Source organism: Lepisosteus platostomus, chromosome 12 (genome assembly GCF_059453375.1).
Source record: "Lepisosteus platostomus isolate fLepPlt1 chromosome 12, fLepPlt1.hap1, whole genome shotgun sequence".
In the NCBI taxonomy this organism is placed as follows: domain Eukaryota; kingdom Metazoa; phylum Chordata; class Actinopteri; order Semionotiformes; family Lepisosteidae; genus Lepisosteus; species Lepisosteus platostomus.
The window spans coordinates 16,443,171-16,464,079 of record NC_142622.1 but is presented as its reverse complement, the minus strand read 5'-3'; the positions used below and the strand labels follow the sequence as shown (position 1 = coordinate 16,464,079).

The following is a 20,909-nucleotide window of genomic DNA, read 5'->3' as shown; positions in this document are numbered from 1 at the left end:
TTTGTTTCAGAGCTTTGTCGCTTTAACAGCTCTTGAAGGGATTATTATTCACACAGTACATGCGTTCGGAAGCTTACATTTTTAGTTTATTTAAGCCATAATTAAAGGAAAAGTATCATGTTGTCTTATCAGGTATGTAGCTGATGTTGTAAACATGCCGTGACAAAGCTCTGCAAATAGCTCTATAAGGGCTAGGAGTGTTACAATTAATTGTGATCATTTAGGCGCAGTGTTTGGATGAACATGCTTTTTCTTGTTGCCCAGCTATTCTAAAGGTAGAATTAAGCAACGTGACTTTTTTCCCAGTGAATAATATTTTGACACAATTCCTTGCGTTTAGCTTTACACTTCTCATTCCAAACTTCTTCTGTGGGGAAGACGACCCACTTCATCAGAAGTACGGGCCCCATATTATGATTGACATGTCTCTGCGGTTCAGCACCAGCAGCCCCCCGACACAGCAGGTCCAGTGTCGATGTGAGGAATTGCTTATTCCATTGAATTACAGAGGACTGTAAGGAAAGCCTGATTGTTGAAGCCTGGAGTGAAATTTAGCCAGGATGCTAGTCAACACCCCTATTCTTCCAGTAAGCGCCATGGGCTCTTTATGTAGCCAGTTTCATGTCTTATTTCTGCAGCACAGTTTCCTTACTGGGGTATTAATCTTGTAAGTCTTGGTGTGGGATGTAATTATTACAGTCTGCACGTGAAGCAGAGGTTGCAGTAGTACTTAGTGACGTCTTTGTCTAAGCAGCAGTAGTTATTTAAGGAGCAAGAGTGTTGGTAGATTTGTATCTCCAGAGCCATAAATACCATTTGATTAGCATAAAGGCATATTGCTAAAGAAATATCTAGAAGGTGAGGGTTATAGCATGGGAATGTAGATTTTGCCACAATGCATTGAAACCTAGGTAGGTTTCAGAAGATGAAGAGCAACAGTCTTATCAGTCGCTTTATAGTTTTGAATTGATCATTCTGAATAGCATCAGTTCAGATACTCTTCAAGCAGGAGACTGGAACTAATAGCTGGCTGGCTTCTCTTGCCCCTGTGTACTGTAGCGCCCACAGTTGTCCCACACTCTGCAGAAAGTGCTTCACACCTGCCTTTGCTCCATGTTGTGACCGCAGGGTTGAATTCATGACTACCTGCACCCTGAGCTAAAGTGTACCCCCTTGGTTGACTGATCTTTTGAGCTTTGGACAGCATCATGAATATGGTGGTTGTCACTCCACATTTGTTGGCAATTTGAATTAAAGGAAACAAAAAGCCCTTGGCAAAGGTCATAAGAAACAATATGTAAGCCATTGTAAAGCTCTCCAGACGTTTTTTTCAACAACACAGATTAAATGGAAATAATGAAATTCCTAACTAGCATCATTTAAGGAAGCTGTGATTTATAAAAAGCTATTTTGCACATTTTTGAGATTCATATGCCATTTTTAAAAGATAACTTTGTTTATATGTCTGTGTGCTTTTGCCTTTCTTCATTCACTTCCAGTCCGTAGACCCCCAGGGCTTTTTGTTCACAAAGTCCAGCTGAGCCAGCCCAGCTCCACTGCTTTTGCACTGAAAGTCCAGCATGAAACAACTGCAAACAGGCTCAGGACTTGGTTTTTGCTGCAGGGAATATAGAGCTTTGTGGGTTGAATGGACCTTTCTAATTTGTATGTTCTTATTATATCTAAAAATCTGGCTCCCACTACCGCAGGTCAACAGGTTTAAAAATCTTTAAATAGTGTTGCAACAGCAGGATGAAGGACCTCATTGATAAGGGACATTAAGGATTCTGCCAGACCGTTCGTATTGTTTCAGTGGGATAAATTATGCAGCATGCAGTTCTTTATAATGTGGACTAAAATTCTGATTGAGTTACTGTGGTGAAAGAAAGCTCTGTCTTTTCTTAGGCTTTCTGCACGATGCCCTTGGGTTATTGTATTCTGAAATTAGGAGATGCGATGCCAAATTAACAAAGCTGTGCTGTTGGTAATCTTCATGTTCAGAATTCATAATCAAGTAAAGCTTTTTTTAACACTCTTTTGAAGACGATGCCAAACTATTTACTTTCATGAAATCTGTTAAATATTTCAGAGGATATCATGAGTAAAACCTCCAATGCTTTGGAGTTGTGAACAGGTTCATGATCAGAGCATTTTAAAAACTTACAGGAGAAGAATGATCGCCCAGTGGAATTTGGGTTAAGGAGAAAATGTTTTGAAATATTTAGAAAAAGAAATATTTAGAATATACAGTACTACAAGTAGGCATTTAAATATTGTGTTTTGGGCCCAGTGATCATGTCACTTGTTCCATAACAGCGCAACATAAGTGAAATGTGGAATGTATGGGGTTCAAACGCACAACCTTGGTATTATTATGCACTAACGATTCAATAATACTTGTTTTGCGTCCAGGTAGCTATGTTTTACACACGCAGAGGCTTAGAAAGTAATATATAAACAAACATTACGTTGAAAATAAATATAACATTACACAAAACACATCATGCCCTACGTAGTCATTACACACCACTCCTACAGAAGTCCACACAGCTTACTAGAAACTGTAAGTGTACTCCCCACACAACCGCCCTAAGCCCCTATAATTGTACATTACCTCTTCATTTTGCACATAACCACAGATTGCACTTGCCCATAACCAAGCATATAAGCCTCACACTCTAACCAGCTGAGCTAACCCTCCAATCCACTGTTTGTGTCACAATTGCTTTTTTGTGTGATTAGAATGTCATTTGGGCTATGGATGTCCTACTCGCCAGTTTTGGGTCCCACTGAACATTCGTGTGATGAGCTGAGACAATGTGTGGCATTGGGGGTCATTGTGCTTTGTCAGGCTCAGAGACGAATGGGACAGAATCCCACAAGACAGCGTCTGCCACTTGATGTGCAGCAGGTATCGCAGATTTACAACTTAATAATGATTCTAACAGTGGCCACTTCCTTGCCGATCTGTGCCATTCAGAGTAAGCCCTCTGTTGAAATTGAATGTTAAGCGTAATAATGAATTAACCTGTCAGATCTGCTTCTTTATTGGTTCAATAACAGGACACAATGTAGATGGGTTTATCAGTATTGACCAGAACAAATATCGGGCAGAAAAAATTGAATCGCACAACTGAAACCCCCCTCGGACACAAGGGTGGACAGTATCAGCTCATTCTGCAGATCTGTTTTCCGGAGAAGGAAGCAGACAGGCGCCCAAAGTCAGAAGTTATTCTACAAAGATACCATTTCTTTAAAGGTACTACATCTTAAACTGAAAGATATTTTTACAATTGGTGATTTGTAAATTAACTTAACCCACTGAAGCAGTAGGTTGCCAAAAGTGCCAGTTAATCAAGGAGGGATTAATCGCACTGCAGTGGACTGGTGTCTGGTCCAGGGTGTATCCTGCCTTGCACCTATTGATTGCTGGGATAGTCTCCAGCTCCCCCAGAAGTCTGAATTGGATAAAGAAATTAGAAAATAGATGTTTGGAGAAGAGTGTGAGAAACAGATGAAGAATCTTTGGTTTGAACAAATGAATGTTGAGGGCTCCAAAGGAAAACTCTTTTTACCCAGGGAACACCCCTAACGTATAACACTGTAAAGGGGTTACGTTTTATTTTTAAACGCGTTTTCAAATTTTTGCATGACTGGACTATTTCTAATCAAAATCCAATTGAAGCGTACTGCTATTATAAACAATAACACTGTTAATAATTCAATATTAAGAACAGAATTTTACAAGAAGCCCGTTTGAAAAGGCATTTACAGCCCTGTTTGCCATTCATAGCCAGGGTTACACTGCTTATTCAGGTATAAGCAGGCTTTGTCTTGTTGGAAAGACACGTGGGGCTTGATTGCTTGAGCACCATGACCCTACTGCCTCTAGTTCATATTGAGATCTTTGTACAAAACCGGATCATGGGGTCAAAACAGATAGTGGTCATTTTGCAAACTAACAGGATTTTGAATTAAAAACGGTCAGGAGATGATAAATTTACCAGTGTCTGATTTTGCAGGCTAATAGCAGAAACCTTTCTGAGTTTAAATACTTTGATCGGGAAAACTGCCTAAAGAAAAAATACAGAAACATTTGTATTTGGGTACAATCCTACTCTTTCTATTTGCTCAGCAAAGAACACAAGAAAATGCTGAAATGTGGGATGCCTTTTCCCAAGTAGATGGCTGAAGAGGAGGCTGAATTAATTTGTTGTTCCCATAAAGCTTTGCATTGTCTTAAATGCTGCATTTAACATGCTCAAAGGTCAACATTCTGCATCGGTGATTGTGATTGTATGGGTTGTAATCCTGTGGAGTTACCAGAGGAGGAAAAGAAAACATTCTTCTGCATTTGAAAAGATTAATGTTATTGCAGAAGCACTGTTGTAGCTGCAATTTGAATGTGCCATGCTTTGCTGTGTCTTTGTGAGTATATTCTGCTTTTATGTTAATTGCACTTGTATTTAAATGTGTAATGGTAGGAGGCTGAATGTTATCAAACTTCTACATGTCCTGTAAAGGAAGGACAAGGCTTTAGTGATCCAAGTTTGTGTATTGCAGGGCTATTGTGTACAACGTTTGTGTGAAACTCTTGTCTGATTTCCGCCACAAGTCAGATCTTTCACAGCTGTGAATGGATCTGTCATGAGTTTTTAAAATTCAAGGAGAGAGAGTGATTACTACACACAAAACAAACTGCATAAATAGCTGAGATTGAAAATAATAAAACCTGCAATTAAAGCTGTACTGTCGTGATTTCATCATTTGTCATCTGCAATTTTATGATAGTGTTGAAACCCAATAAACAAAGTTCTCTAATATACCTAGAGAACAGTTTCTGCGCTTTGCGGACAGTGCAGTTTGTGCTCTTTGTGGACTTATATTCTGTAATTGTATTCACATTCCAGATTTCCCTATGCCCCTATACTCAGCCACTTCCAAAGAGATAAGGGAAGCTTGGCTCGGGCCCAGCCTGTCCTCTGAAAGGCCTGTAAAAAATGAGCCCATGTGTGTCAACCAGCTGTGGACTAAACCTAAAGCATGTTACAGCTTACAGGGCAGTGAGTGACAAGTGAGGGACTCCTGGGTTGTTTCTGTGAGCTCATGTGGTTCTGGTGCCTGATGGTAGTCGGGGTAGAGCTGCTTACAGGCCCATTTACAACCAAGACGGCCAGCTGTGCAGGGGGTGTCCCGATCTGAGTTCTTCCTTCTTCCACATCTTTACAGGTGCCTGGCTAGGGAGTAGAGAAGATGTAGTTCACGTAGGGAGCTGCATCCGCATACGTGGGCTGCAAAGGAACAAGTGAAGGTTTATTCCATGCTGAAAAGAGAAGAAAGGAAACACAACGTTTCAGCTGTGGAGCCTTCTTTGGGCCCTTCTTTGAGCCTTCTTCAGCTCCACAGCTGAAATGTTGCTTTTCTTTTATTTTCAGCATGGAATCAACCTTTACTTGGTCTTATGTACATGTATTTGTGCATGTTCATTGGAGGTCTTATTCACGCCAGTCTCTCAGGTTATACAAAGTACGACAGACAGCGCCACACAATCTCGACAGTACATGACAAACATAATAAATAACAGTCAGAGCAATAAATACATCGTAGGGAACAATTAATATGTAATAGTGGGGGGGAAAAAACATGGTAGTCCATGAAAAAGTGCATAGTGCTGAGGTGCATTGAGTTCTGAGGCTGTTAAGGATGCGCATTGCAGCAGGGTAGAAGCTGAATTTAAACCTTGATAAATGTCTGAGCCCAAAAAAAGACAAAGATGACCTGGTGCCCTTATCCACATCTCCCCATTGTCCTCCAGCCTTCCAGAGGTATGTTGGCTAGTTTTGATTAACTGTTCGAAACTGCTCTTGTGCTTTCAGTACTGCCTCTGCCCTCTGCTCCTGGGCTGGCGGTGACTCTCAGCAGGAGAAGTGGCTTTCTGGTAATGGATGGATGTCTAATGCAGCCTGTGCAAGCTTTAAAGAGTCACGTGCAGCCACAGGTTGATGGACTAGTTTCCTGCCTGTCCCAACCTGCAGATGTGTGATAGCATAGACACATGATATAGGGTGTCATTGTTGAGATGATGCATCTTTTTTGCCAATGCAGATTTATTTAGAATTTAGGCATAATTGGTATGACCGTGTTCCAACCTGCTAGAAAAGTTGTTAGTGGAGCAGGAAAATCCAGTTATGGGTCTTCACAAAGAATAGGTCAGTTATTTTGGTGTTTGGCGTATAGTAGCGTTCAATGAAAGAGCACATCAGCATGAAAATGCTTCTGGCTTTCATGAATTAGGTGGCTCGTGTTCCATCACTAAGTAGGAAATAATTTAGCAAAAGTTGTCGTACAGTGTGTTTAGTACTCCTATATTGAACTGAGGAATATCAGGTTGTAGGAGTCTGGAACTTTTTATTTGAAGAGCTTATGCAGCTAGTTAATACTTCATTGACCTCTTACGATATTTTGAAAACTGCTGCTTTCAATGTATAACATTGTAGGGCCACATTTGCTTCTACTGACCTTTTTGTATTCATGTTCTGTCCTCAGGCTGACTATAAACTGACCATCAGATTTGAGTTTTTATTGGCTGTTTTTTTTTAACTGTTATGCACCTGTGCATATGGAAGTCCCTTCAAAGAGCAGCATACCTGAGAGGTCTTTAAACTTTGGAATTTACTATATGAAAAAAATAAGTGGGTTTATAAGCAGATGTGTTTTATAGTATAATCTCATTTTAGATGAGATTTTAAGTGAGGAGAAATGCAGTTCTGTTAAACAGCATAATGTGTGTGCAATTTTGTACTTCTAAATATAGAAGTAAATTGCATGCCCGGTTTACTGTAGACTTTTTTTTTACTAACAGTGCAGTTGTTCCCATGCTACATAAAGCTGAAAGAGCTCCACTAGAGCTTGTGTTGTCCTTTCTGTCCTTCCTTCCAGACAGAAATGTGGCCTCAGCGAGCAAAAATGTAAGGAAGCAGTTGGTGATTCCAAGTTGGGTATAAAATGTTAATGTTCAAAAACAGAAAAGTAAATGACTGTGTGATTGAATTTACTTTGTGTCACTGGTACCATGTGAAGATGATATACAGTATATATTGAATTGCCAGTTTTTCATTATTTATCATCTGGGTGGAGAATGAGGTGTAGACGAGCTTGTCCAGCATGCCGTTCTTCGAGCCACAGCCCAATGCAGGAGTGTCGGACCCGAGAGGAAGAGGAAGAGGAGGAGGAGCTCCTCCCACTCGTAACGCATGCACCCTGCAGGTCATAGGGGGCGCTGTGTTGCCGAAAAGGCCCGGGACGAGAAAGCCGTCCCACCCCTGGTGACGCCCGGTCAATAGCGGACCTTATGACTAAGACTCAAACCTGCGTTATTAGTTAAGATCTTTTTGAGAATTAAAAAAGGCTTAGTCCCAGATATAAGTTCTGAAGAGCTACTTCAAAAAGAATTGTTGAAGAAGAGAATTCCATACAGGAATTCCTGTGGTTGTTGCTTGAACACAAACAAAATCTGAGGAAAAAGACATGAGACGGAAAGCTCCAGCTAACTGGCGAACCCAGTCACGATGTGTTTTTTTGCGTTGACACTGAGACCAGATGCTTGTGGTGTGTGAAGAGCCCTGGGACAAAGTACTGTGACTTACAGGCTGTGCAAACAGAAGTGGTGCCATTGCCATAACTCATCAACACGCAGGTCTTTCAGCAGACCTTTAGTTCCCTGGTTGGAATACTAGCATGGCTGCTCCGTTGTTATTTTAAAACTGAGTTTCATTTTTTCCTGTTTTTATTTTTGAAGGAGGATGAAAACCTGACTTTTACTTTCATGACCTTATTAATAATCTGAGCTGTTGTTGAACATCTGAAACTGGCACTGGCCAGTGTGAACAGTGTCGGCTTTGCTTTCTGAACCTTTCCCTCTTCAACCTGGATACCAGAAGCTTTGAAGCGTGTTAGATTTCTGATAGAATTGGGCAGTTTATTCCCCATTTGTTTTTATTGCCAAACTCAAGTAGCATTTTTTGATATTTCGCAAGCTGTTGCCTCAGTCCTACCGCTGACGTTGCAGTCAGTGGATTGTTTGTGTGTGTGCTGGACTCTAAAACCGGTGCCGTTAACAGTTTGCAAGTATATGTCTCCAATCCCAGCAGATCCGATTTCACCGTGTAATGAAATGTTGCGACTTTACCACAAAATGACTATCCTGTGCGGCGTGTTCCAATAACTGCTGGTGTATGATTCCTTTTGTTATTGTAAGGTCAACCTGGTCGCTTTGTCTGCCCTCTCATTCATCTCGGTCTCTCTGCGTTTTGCTGATTCTAACTGGTTGTTTGATGAAAGTAGTAACCTTTGGATGACTCTGTTGGCTTTTCTGGTGGTCGGAGAGGCTCAGCCAGAACAGGCCATCATTATGCTGCGCAGTTGCTCGTAATCCTTGGTAACTGTAAGAGTTGTGTGTGGGTGTGCATAATCAGAATGCAATCTCAAAACAAAGGCAGTCTGCCTGGCTGTGTTTGAGTGTGATCAAAAAGCTCGTGATTGCGCTGCCACCACTCTCAATTCTTTTCGTTTGCACTTCCGAGTTATGTGCACTGAAGTGCAAACAACGTTCAAATTTGCGTGTTGTTTTTGTGCATATCCCATGCCTTTTCCCCGGTACTTTACTTTTTCAGTGGGTAACTCACTTTCATATTTGTTCAAATAATCCTGCTGTCTGCACAGTGTAAGTGATGTCAACCAGTTGTCCCAGGGACAAGGGTCTGGGTTGCACCGAGAGGCAGAAGGGAGGCTTCTACTGTGCCTAGAGTCCCACAGGTAAAGAACCAAGTAATCAAGCCCCACTCACTCCTGTCCTTCTAATGGTATCAGAAATAAAAATTGGATTCATAATCATTCTCAACCTTTCAATAGATGCAACAGAAAATTGATGGACCTTCCCCATTAGTGGCTTCCAAGTGATTTGTTTAGCTATTTTATGATGTTCAGCTTATCGCAAAGATAGATGAAAGCATAAGTGGTCTCTTGCTTGCAGGTTATCTAACCACCATATTTATTTTTCTTAATGTTTGTAGACATTTTTAGGCTTCTGTCTCGTGTACAATGTTGCTTTCAGTGCCATAGGAGCGTAAAATCTAAAATGTCTACTGTAATGAAAAAAAACCCTGCGATAACAGGTGAATTTCTCCTTTTTCATGAAGCACATGGTCATCTGAACAGTGCCGAGCAACAGTTTGTTAACCTCTTAGGATTTTATGTCATGTTTGAAACCTGAAATGTTATCCTCTCTTTATTTATCCCCTATAAATAATGACCTGATTTAAAAAAAAATTACATAAAACATGGTACTCTTTCCATATTTATTTATTTATCCTCAAATAATGCAACATTCAATATTCACGTGTGACAATATGTGACCTTTCAGATTCAGTAACTGTCAACAACCCCTCAGCAGCAATGACGGCAACTAAATATCATCTGTAAAACAGTTATGTATAAAAGTCTCTCACTTCAGTTTTGAGGAATTTTGGCTTCCAATTCTGAACTCTGTCAGCGCTGTGACATTTGAGGACAGTCTTGCATGGACATGTCACTTCATGTCCAACCACAACATTGTAATGGAGTTTACATCCATCCTTTGACTAGGCCATTGTAAAATGCAGCTTTTCATCATCTGTGGCCATTCTTTTGTTGTCATCAGTTTGTATGTTTAGGATTGTTATCTTGCTGCAAAACACACTTTTGGTTCAGCTTCAGTTCATGGACAATTTACCCGACATTTTCCATTAGAATCTTCTGATACAGTGCAGAATTCATTCATGGTTGTGTCAATGATAAGTCATCCAGGTATTGAGGAAGCAAAGCATCTCCAAACCATCACACTCCCACCATACAATGTTTGATGGTTTTGATGGGGATCTTCTGTTCAAAAGCAGTGTTTGAGTTTTGTCTAAGATAATGTTTCTCCTGTGGCCACAGAGCTGACCTTTGACTTGTCTGTCCAAAAGCCTTTTGGACCATCTGTGTGCTCCTTTATGAATGTCAGATGGACAGTAAGGTTCCTTTTGGAGAACAATAGTCTTCTCCATTTTTTTTTCTATCCTTCCAGGAAAACCATTCTCCCAGTTTTCTGACAGTAGTGAACAGTTACTTTAGCCATTGCAAGACCGGCCAGTTCCTTGGAACTCAGGTGTTCTTTGTAACTTCCTTGATTATCTTCCACTGTTCTCCTTTTCTGAGAATCTCTGAGATTTCCCTGGACCATTGCATGACTTGTTACCACACACGTGTATGCTGAAGATGAAACTTACATCTCTGATCATTATACAGAGCAGAGCCTTCCTAACTCAGCCCCCAGGACTTCCCAAATTGTTTAAACACCAGATGGTAATTATTGCGTTAAATAAGCTAACTAGCTAACATTTGCTTTTTCCACATCCCCTGTACCTTGATCACTCATTGTTTAATTCATACATCATTGTGCTACAATAGACATAGAATTGGCTACTATAAACCCCTATCTTTGGGGTTCTCAGACTTTTTCTTGGCACTATAAGGCATATACAGTAGGCACTATAATTATTCCTGGTTGTGATTTTACAAATTTACATTCAAACTGGTAAATGTGTGGTTTATTGGTTTACCCTTTTCATCCATGTTTATGTTTGTTTTTTATTTTAACTCTATTAGTTTTTTTTACCCATCAGCTGGGTAATTAAATAAATTGCACACTGAATCTGAGTTTGGAGTTTGAGCTCCCCTTGGACCTGAAGACCATGATCTGCTATTTCTTTTTGGGTTTCTCTCCTGTAGTATGGGGCAGAATTCCGGCGGTTTTCTGTGGACCGATTCAAGCCTGGCAAATTCGAAGAGTTCTACAAGCTCATCCTTCACATCCACCGGATTACCAACATGGAGGTGATGATTGGCTACGCTGACATCCACGGGGACCTGCTGCCGATCAACAACGACGACAACTTCTGCAAAGCCGTGTCCACGGCCAACCCTCTGCTCAGAGTCTTCATACAGAGACAAGGTATGGTTTCGGTGAACACTGGAGTGCCGGGGAGCACAGTCAGCTGCAGGTTTCTTTTAATGCAAAGCAAAAGGGAAGCCCTGGACAGCTGGCTTCCTGCAGGAAAGTCTGGAGTTTCTCATCGCCTGGCTCGCTGGAGAGCTTCAGAAAGAGAAATCGCTTCACGTGACGTGTTTTTACTACTTCTGTAGCCTCTACACAGAAGCACTCAACGAAGGGGTCGTCATTCCCGTTTCCGTGTTATTTGACAGCCGTAAAACTTATCAGCCACATTATTGAGTCACACTAAGTAAAAACACAGCTCGAGAAATCCTGCCACAGCATCACCTTGCCAACAAGAGTCAGTGCACAAAAATGTTAGACAAACCCATGCAATGAATTATTCATGATTTTATTTGCAGGACTGGATGGAAGTTACACTCACCATGTAATTTTGTCTCTTTCCAAACTAGGGCAGGAACAGTCTTGCTGATCTCTGAAGTATTTATCGTTATGTTTTAGGTAAACAGAGTGAGAAAGTGTTTTAGTATTACTGGTATGGGTTATTTACTCTTTTTAGCCATTGTCTGTTGTTTCCAGTTTGAGTACAGTGATAGAGCAGATACACCTGAAGAAAAGGTTCAGAAGGAAGGAGTCCGTTCGACCCATCTAGGAAGTTGATCCCAGGATCTTATCCTGGCGTTTCTTGAAAAAAGCCATGGTATCAGTTTCAACATGGCTGAGTAGCTTGTTCCATACTCCCACAACCTTTTGTGTGGAAAAAGGGCCTCCTTTTCTCAGCTTCGAATGCACTCCCCATAGCCTCTGGTACATGTGTCCCTGTTCATTCTGAATGCGTTGCCTTTGTCAGTGTGACCGTCGCGGTTCCGCGCGGTCTCGTGCCCTCCGCCACCCGTTCCATCCCGCGGCACCTGGGGTGCGAACCCTGGTCTCCGGCGTAACACAACAGGGAACCAGCCACATGAGCTAAAGGAGACCTCCCTCAGCCCAGGCAGCTGAGGTCCCTGCTATGCGCAGTGAGGGCGCTGACGTCACCGTATCCGAACTAGCTCCGCTACACCCTCCCCTGTTGAACTTTGCCTCGGCGAAGGACACTCCCGTCCGGGTCACGGCACCAATGTGACCGTCGCGGTTCCGCCACCCGTTCTGTCCTGCAGCACCTGGGGCGCGAAGCCGGGTCTCCGGCGTAACACAACAGGGAACCAGCCGCGTGAGCTAAAGGAGACCTCCCTCAGCCCAGGCAGCTGAGGTCCCTGCTACGCGCAGTGAGGGCGCCAACGTCACCATATCCAAACTAGCTCCGCTACACCAGCATGTCTGAGGAAATGTTGTTCCTTCAACCTGTGAGGATAGGAGATTACCCTAAGCCCCAGAATGAATCTAGTTGCTCTTTTCTGGTTGGATTCCAGACCAGCAGTATCTTTTTTTTTTAATCCAAATTGAGCACAATGAGGTCTTACGTATAAGTTGTACGGTTGTAACACTATATCTTTTTTGGGGGAGGAGGTGCTCCGCTCATTATTCAGTTTGGCAGTTTTCACACGAGTGGAGGAAGCTCGGTATCAGGCCAAAGGGGTGCTGGGAAGCTTGTGAAGAGCTCGGGTAACACCAGGACTCAAATGAACGGCTTCTGCTCAGACTGTAGGTTCTCAGTCTCTCAGCATGAGACTAGAATGCAAGTGACAGAGTACATGGGCGATGGGAAGAAAAGAGCTCACAGCAGATGATTTTACTTGTGGGCCCTGTGGTTAATAAGAATAAAATAGTTTTTCTGAGGCCAGTTTTGTTAGAACTATTTAAAACATCCCATTGAACCATCAGTGCCTTTTGAAAAGTATTTACATTAGAAGGGTGGGAAATGTTGGAATTTAAATCTAATCAACAGGACATTTTCCTTTTTCAAACGCGTTGCTGGCTTTAGATGTAAGAAATAGTGCTTTTCTTCAGTTCCGTTTGCAGTGCAGTTCCTAAACAATTGTTGCTCTGCAAGTTCAGTGTTGGATAAAAGTCCCTTTTGAGATATTTACACTGAGGGACAGTCTTTAAATAGGTAATTGGCTATATTTATATGTGGCAAAAGACAGATGTTTTCTTAAGAATAAGGGCTGACTTTGCACAGTGATTCTGGTCTTACTGCTGAAGTAGCTGTTTTTTTTATTTAATCTATTTAACCAAACAAGTCAACTGAGAACAGATTCTCATTTACAATGCTAGTTTGGCATGTACTGATTTGTCCAGCACAGCCTACTGGAGCTATCTGAGAGAAGTGCCTTGCTCAAGGGCACAACAGCTGTGTCCCACTGGGGATTTGAACCCAAAGACCTCTCTCATGTTTTAGTATTTCACCTCCATTACACTTCTCATAATCCTATCTGAGACCTGTTAAGAACTGCTTTTGTGTCAAGCAGATACAGTACTATGCATCCTTGTGTGAGATTCTCTCCTTTCCCATATAAGCTTGTGCTGATCCCTGACCCTATTACTCACGGCTCCTGTTCCTCAGAAACTCATCACATCATTGTCAGGGCTGAACAGTACAGCGGCCTGCAGGAATCGACTTCAGCCTCAGGAATTCAGTGTCTTAAGTCAATAAAAGTTTCAGATGATTGTCTGGCTCGCTGAGTCTCTGCTGGTCTTCACTGTGTTTTTGTGTCTAGGCTGGATCAGACAGTGAGTCAGTGCTGCAGTAGGGCATTGAAATGCAAATGTATCTTCCAGCATTTAGGCTGAGTAAATACAGTTCCTCTTTTCTAAAGTTAAATTGGTACAGGTAAAACAAACATATATCTGTCAGGTTTATGCATCATTAAGGAAGAAGTGATTAAAAGCCTAAAACAACTTGATCGCCCCTGAAATAAAAAATAGTTGTTTTCAGACATATTTTATGCGTTTTCCTGCCCAGCCCGAGTGAGACATTATTATTATAGTGTTTTGTTAATAGACTTGCTCTGAAATCATACTTGGTTGTATGCTTCTGGAGTCACTATTACTCCAGTTACTACTGTTGCAAGTTAAATAGAATTGTGTGTTATGTGTTGTAGTGTGTGTGCTTGCAGGGTCTCTGGTTGTGTTGTAAAAAGACCTTTCATGTACATGGGTCCTTGCTCCTGATCCCTTTTTTGATAAATAATACTGTACTTCCAAATTTCCAGTTAATGCCTGAGCCATAGCCCATGGAAGAAGCGGAAGGCTGCCTGCTGAGTCCAGAGTTCCTGCCATTTAACTCAGTCCTGACACTAAATTCTACCCATGTACCTTACTATAGAAATTGGGGGAAAAATGTCTCGTGCACACGGTAAAGAATCAAAAAAGGAAGCAGATTAAAGCATCTCAGCCTTAAAGAAGCTCATCTGGTCCTCATTACACTACATGTTTCTCTTGTTCTGACAGTCGCCAGATTGAATTTTCAGAAGTCAGTCCTGTTTATCCAGGTGTGGTACATACGACTTGTGGTGTACATATTCTCGCCAAGCTGGGATATTTATAGTGCGTGTACAGTGGACAGCAGGTGATGACTTGGCAGTCTTCTCTTCAGCAGAAAATGTGGGGGGTCTCTTGTCTTTTAAGTGTGGTTTCTGAACAATAACGCTGTTTTGCAAGCATGTTCCAGAGCCGCTCTCAGACTAAACTTTAAACAAATGTGGAAAAGGGAAATCTGGGTTGCCAACTGAAGTTAAATAAATACTGGGAAGGCAAAAAAATAAACTCTTGCATCCAAGGCCGTTCCTGAACAGTTGCCGTAATTATAGCTCACCATTTGATGATGGTTGAAACGAAACATTTCTGCCGTGCTCACGATTCTTAAATGCATTCAATGTGTCAGTTCAGTTTTTAGAGCAATTAAAATAATTGCGCACAAAGCTATAATTTGGTTGTATACTGAAATGGCAAATAGTGTCATTTTTATCACTTTACCACCAACATTTATTGAGAGCCTCTGTGACTCTCCTAATATTCATTTATTTACCAAGCAAGTCGAATAAAATGGCAGTTTGGAGACCCATTAATAGAGTGTTGGGTTTAGTGACACAATCTGAGTATAGTACTTTGCTTGAGGGGACAACAGCTGCGTCCCAGCCAGGATGTGACCTGACAATCGTCCGATCTTGAATCCAGGGCACTGATCGCTGTACCAACGATGCTAGAAATAAAAACTGGGCTCTTTGCAAAAGGTTTTTTCTGTGTCTTCTCGCTTGACAAAGCCAAAACAGGTGGGCTAGACAGATGTGAGGTCATTATTTATGGTGAGTAACCAGTCTACTGGTTCTTACTAGAATTCAGTGGGGCTTCACGGTTCATGAAGTTGATGCAGTTACTGCAGTCAGGTAATGAATGTGTATATAAAAGTAAAGAATATCTAAAGGAAGTGGCCAGCAACTGGGAGGATTTCTAGAGTACTCTTAAATCATCAATTTGTAAAGACCTGCAATATTTTTCAAAGATATAGTAACTTCACTTGGGAATGACCAGCTATAATATGTTGTAGGTAGGGGGTGTTGGTATTTTCAGTTGGAAAGGTTTCTGAACTACTTAATTGAACAAATAGCCTGCTTCAATGATCAAAATAAAACAGGCTAGGTCTTGCTCTGCCCGTGACCCATGAAATGTGCTGGATTGTGGCTCTCCAAGAACAGGTTGGCACCCCCCTTTGCACATGAAGAGTTTCAGATTTCTCAGCACAAGGCAGGCAGTTCAGCCTCTTGCGCACTTTTCAATTGATCTCGGAAACTCTTCTAGCCCTTTGCAGAATCTCATTATCCCTGTTGCTGAAGCAGGATCCTAAGAAACCTGCATCAGCAATATGACTGAGGAGACCCTTTGTGTTTAGCTTTCTGTTCCCAGGCCTAAGCGCTTATCCCCCTAATTTCAGTTGTTCACTAATTCTCATTTTATTCTTGATCCTGATGATGGTTGTGCTCTGATTTTGCAACTTTAATCCCAGCAGCCTCATGTAATTACGACGTCTCAGGCAAGACCTTTTTAAATAGCTGCTCGTTCATCTGTTTTGGCATTTGCTTGTTGTGTGTTCTTAAATCGCATTAAAAAAGTGCTTAGCTGTGTAGCGTGTGGAAGTTTGGCTCAGATACTGTGCTTTACTACTGGGACAACCATGTAACAATTAAAAAAAAAAAAACTTTCTGTAGAGTAGACCAGCCCCCATAAGAAATGACTGGCAGAGCCCTTGGCACGATACTTAATTAGCAGCAGTTGCAGAATGTGATAAGAATATTATATAGAAGCACTGTCTTTAAAGAAGAATAGGGTTCCTAGAACACAGTCAAAAAACACAATAAACACAGGACACAATGAAAACCCTTAGGGCATCCTGAACACTTGCATTTCCTGTGACTCTTTCGTAAGAACCTTACAGTTTTCAAACAAGAGCAGGTCATTTGAACCATGTTGATCTTTTTTTTTTTTACGACTAACTTCACAATGCAGGAGTCCCATCCAAGCGTGTTTTAAAGAATCTCGCTTCCGCCGTCTTGCCGTGGGGTTTACAGCAGACCCCTACCACTCCTGCCTGCAGTGTGCGGATACTCTCGATCCCGGTTTCTCGCTTTTGTCACAGTAAATAGAATTTCAAGTAACAACCGGCTAGTCAATTTTTCAACTGTTGCTTTTTAAGAAAAACAGTCAGTGTTACTAGTGTTGTGGTTGACCACCTCTGGTCCCCAAGGACTGCTGTCCAACAGGGTTCATAGGCATCTTTAAACCTCCAGCGTCTCAAGAACAAGGGGAAGCTTCAGCCTGTCCAGTTAAGTGATTACCTCAGGGCTGAGGTGGGGGAAAAAAACAAGAAGCAGCCTTCTGGCCCACAAGGACTGGTGTTTTGTCTCCCCAAGTACCAGTTAGCACATTTTTGTAATGGACTGGAGGTCTAAAGAAAGAGAGAACCGATGGCCAGTGAGGTTTAAAAGTGTCTGGGTCAGTTTTGTGAACGCTGTGCATGTGAAGGCCTGTGAGTTATAGCCGCGGTCTGACTGCTGGTTCTCACTGGGTCGCTGCCTGGACTGGGCATTTCTGTACATGGTAACAAAAATCCACGTTGTTTTTCTTCCACTGTTGTGTTTCCCGATGGCACAGCCTGGTTCTGCAGACTGGAGATCCCTGACTTGTTAAAGTGTGCAGCCCTTTTATCCTTCACGTCTGTATGGAGCAGTCTCAACATCAAAAGGGGGGGGGGGATTCTTCAGAGTGAAAAATGGATACTTCTTACATCTGAGCGCGGTACATCTGGTACACATTTATCGTTCACCTAGAGCGTAGTGTTGCGGAAAGTGTAGGGGTATCAAATACCCTGTACCCTGCACAAAGCAGAGCTACATCTGTCTCCCATCTACCTTTAATGGAATCTGTTAAGTTTTTTTTTTATAGAAGCAGCTGCAATAATTCTGCGATTGGCCGTTATCGTTTTTGTTTAAATCCGGTCTTAGCCAGGATTCCCAAAGTCTAAACTGATAAAGAGCTCTTCTGGGCAGGTCTCTAAGCCTAAAAGATCTACTAAGATAACGTAAAGCCTTTGAAGTTAAGGTGAAGGCATAGACGGGATATTTATATCCCAGAAGATATTTCAGCATGTGCCAGGCAGGAATTATTTAAGCTATTATGTAATGTTTCATAAGATAGAATGTTTTTCAGCCAGAGACAATCTTGCAGGGCTTTACTTAATTAATGTCCCCTGTACTAATTCAGCACAACTCTCGCTAGTCTAGCCATTCATTCACTAACAGCATGCTGCTTTGTTCCTGGTAAGGGTGGCAGTAACCCAGATCTGTCCTGGAAGCACATGACACCAGGCAGGATGGCACCCTGCACGAGATGCCTGTCCATCACAGGCCACACACACTGCTCCTCACTCACAGGCAGTGAGTAGACACCCACTCAGCTACCCAGCATGCCTTTGGAAGACGAGAGGATGTTTATTCCAAAAGCACGCCAGCACATTTTCTTTGTAACCACGTCCTAAATGTGCTTCCTGGCTGTTTTCGCACCTTTTAGGTCATTGATTCACTTTTCAGCGCAAAGAAATCCCTTGGTCTAGTTTGTCAGATACCATTCAGAGTTTTAAATGACCATCATGGGTTGTAACCTGTCAATGTAGAGCATTTCTTTTAAACCCGGAATTTCCTCACTGTGTTATGTGAGTAGGCTTTGGGAATCGGTGTCGACTTGTGGCCCATGCAAATATGACACCTTTTCAAAACTCAGGGACTTCAGAAGTTCCAGTTTTTCTTACGTCAAGACGTTACAGTTTGTAGCTGTGATGAATGACAAGCATGAAGGTACATCTGATCTGTGCTAAAAATGTGTTCCAGTTAGTCCAAGTATCATCAGGTACGTGAAGCTGCTCTGCCATTAACTTTCTTATTGTAGAACAACTCCTTGCCAGCCTGAGTGCTGGAGTAGGTCGATTAGACCCCAGGTTTTCATGTTGGAACAGTGCTGGTGAGGGATCTCCTCCAGTCCCTTCATAGGTAACACTTCTACCCAGCAGTGGACTTGTATAAGGAACTTAGAGATGCATATCACTGGACATAGGTACCAGTAGGAGTATACAAAGCACTTAATCCACATCCAAGGCTGTTATTGTGTTATAACGCTTTTCCAAGTCCAGGCTGTCTGAAGTTTGGAGGAGGACATTTTAGCTATTAATGATTACTTTAAATGCACACATTTATTCAGCTATATACATTCATGTCTAGAGATATGCATTTCCATACAACTAGCTGTGTACCCATGGGTGATTTTCTCTTTATACGAAGTGTTACTCGTGCTGTTTTTGGAGGGTGGAGGTGGCAGTCATTATTTTCCAGTTTCTGTGGCCCCTGTGAGTCTCCTAAGGGTGAATGTATTTTAACACTGAAATTGTACTGTATGTATGACATGCTTCTAGTTTTTTTTGCTTCTGTGCAGTCTAACCATTCTCAACTTAATGTTAGTCCCGTCATTCAGAACCACAAAATGAATGGCTTCCAGAGTTCTGCAATAAAAACAGCTCCCTATGTCTGCACTGTCTTACTTGGAGCTACGTGACTGTTGATCTACGTATTGCCACACTTACGTGGAGGTATCAGAATTAGCTCAATCCGAGCTGAATACATCTAACCAGGAATAATGACGCAGTCTCATCTGTGGCTTAGAGGCCGGCCTTTGTGATTCTTGATCCTTTATGCTCACTGGCCAGATTATTAGGAATCCATGCTTGAACTATGCAGTCCCTTTGCACATGTCAAGCTAACGTTCATGTGTCCCTGCTGCAATCCCTTCTGTCCATGTGTTTCAGGTGGTGGGTGTTTTCAGTGTTCACAGCCTTGCTTCACACAATGTGGATCCTGTGCTTTTCTACTTTGCCTGACATTGTGCGATCTCTGCTGCAGCCTCTAAGAAATGACAAGTTTTCTCCAAGTTATTAGGCCAACGTTCCTTAAAGTTATCTAAATTCACCTGAGGCAGCCATGTAACCTGTCACGTTTCAGGTGAACTTGGGAGCCTTTTCTGTGGGACATGCAGAGGGGTCTAAAGACCCTTAATCTTTAGAAAAACTGAAAGAAACATCCCCTTCACACCCAGCAGAGGAGAGCCATTTTTATTCATCCAGTTTAATTAACAGTGTAATAATCTGTTAATTGTACATTATGAATAGCACAACATCTCTTATACACAGTAGACTGTCCAGTTATAACTTGTCGCAAATAACTCAGTCATAATCAGGTAGTGATGTCACGCAGTAAATAAGCAGCCAGGTTGAGGCCATGTGTCCCAGAAACCTGTAATAACGTCTATGAGTAAGTGCTGATTTGGACACAGCGCGTACGTGGCAACAGTCATTTCTGGGGCACTGCATATTTCTCCTTGTCCCTCTTTTTGAATTGGAGGAATTACCAGGTCCACACACACGCTACTGTAAGGAGGGGCAGGATTAAGGATTTGAAATGCTTCCTGAGAGAAGATGCTTGATATTTCCAGCTTTCCTCTCCTGAACTCTCCCTCTCGAATGATGTACGCAGCAGGACTGGGCCTTCAGAGCACACTTTCCAGATTACATCCTAGGCACAGACTTGGCATCTGCCGCCCTCACCGATAGAAAAGAGCAATGATGACGATGCGTAGATGGGTAGTTTATCTGTGAATGAGTCTTTGATATGGCCTTTCTTGTAGGTTAATAAGGACAGCCTTGTCGATTTGATGCAGGTTGTTATACAGTTTTATATTTAATTGCTGATGTCTGAAAGAAGCTTTATGCCAACCTGTAGAGGCCTACCCCACTACTGCAGTATTCGTGGTTCCTGGACTCTTCAGAGGGACTTTTTTTTTCTGCTGTGCTTTCTAGGCCCTCTGCCAGTGTGATTCCAGTACGTTTTTGCATTACCACTATTCGAAGGTGCGTCAAACCCCTGTTGGCATCAGTCACCAGCAGGGGGAAAACAATAATTCAGCATGTGTCATTTTAAGAAGTAGCAGTGTTCTGACTGGGGCCATGGTGAGCTCTGGTTGTTGTTGAGGTGGAACGGGGCTCTTTGCTTCTTAATGGCTCCCCTGTAGTTTTGCCAAACAAAAGGTGCAGTAAATGCTGCTCTGGTGGTGCCATTTGTGCCTGCAGTGCAAGATGTGGTATCCATGCCATAGCTAATTGAGCTCTTTGTGTTCCTCCTGCCTCACATTCCAAATGAGCTGGTAATGAGGGTCTAAAAAGGTTGTAAATCAGGTCTCTGACATTATTCAAAGGCCAGGCCTCCACTCATGTAGGTATCTTAGCTATAAATTGATGTCTCTCTTATCTCTAGCTTAGATGGATTGGCTGTTGCTTTCCTTTAATCATCTATTTTTAATGGGCCTTTGGCAAAACATTTAAGTTGTCACCCGCATTTTTTTT

General features: G+C 42.1%; 1 protein-coding gene across 1 annotated transcript in view; it reads left to right on the top strand.

The window, feature by feature from the left end:
* The window catches only part of LOC148651182 (partitioning defective 6 homolog gamma-like), a 57,076-nt gene that overhangs the window by 1,696 nt on the left and 34,471 nt on the right, over positions 1-20,909 (top strand). Inside the window, exon 2 of the mRNA XM_088601169.1 lies at positions 10,810-11,032. Within this exon, the coding sequence (XP_088457295.1) occupies positions 10,810-11,032 (223 nt within the window). The remainder of the gene's footprint in view (positions 1-10,809; positions 11,033-20,909) is intronic.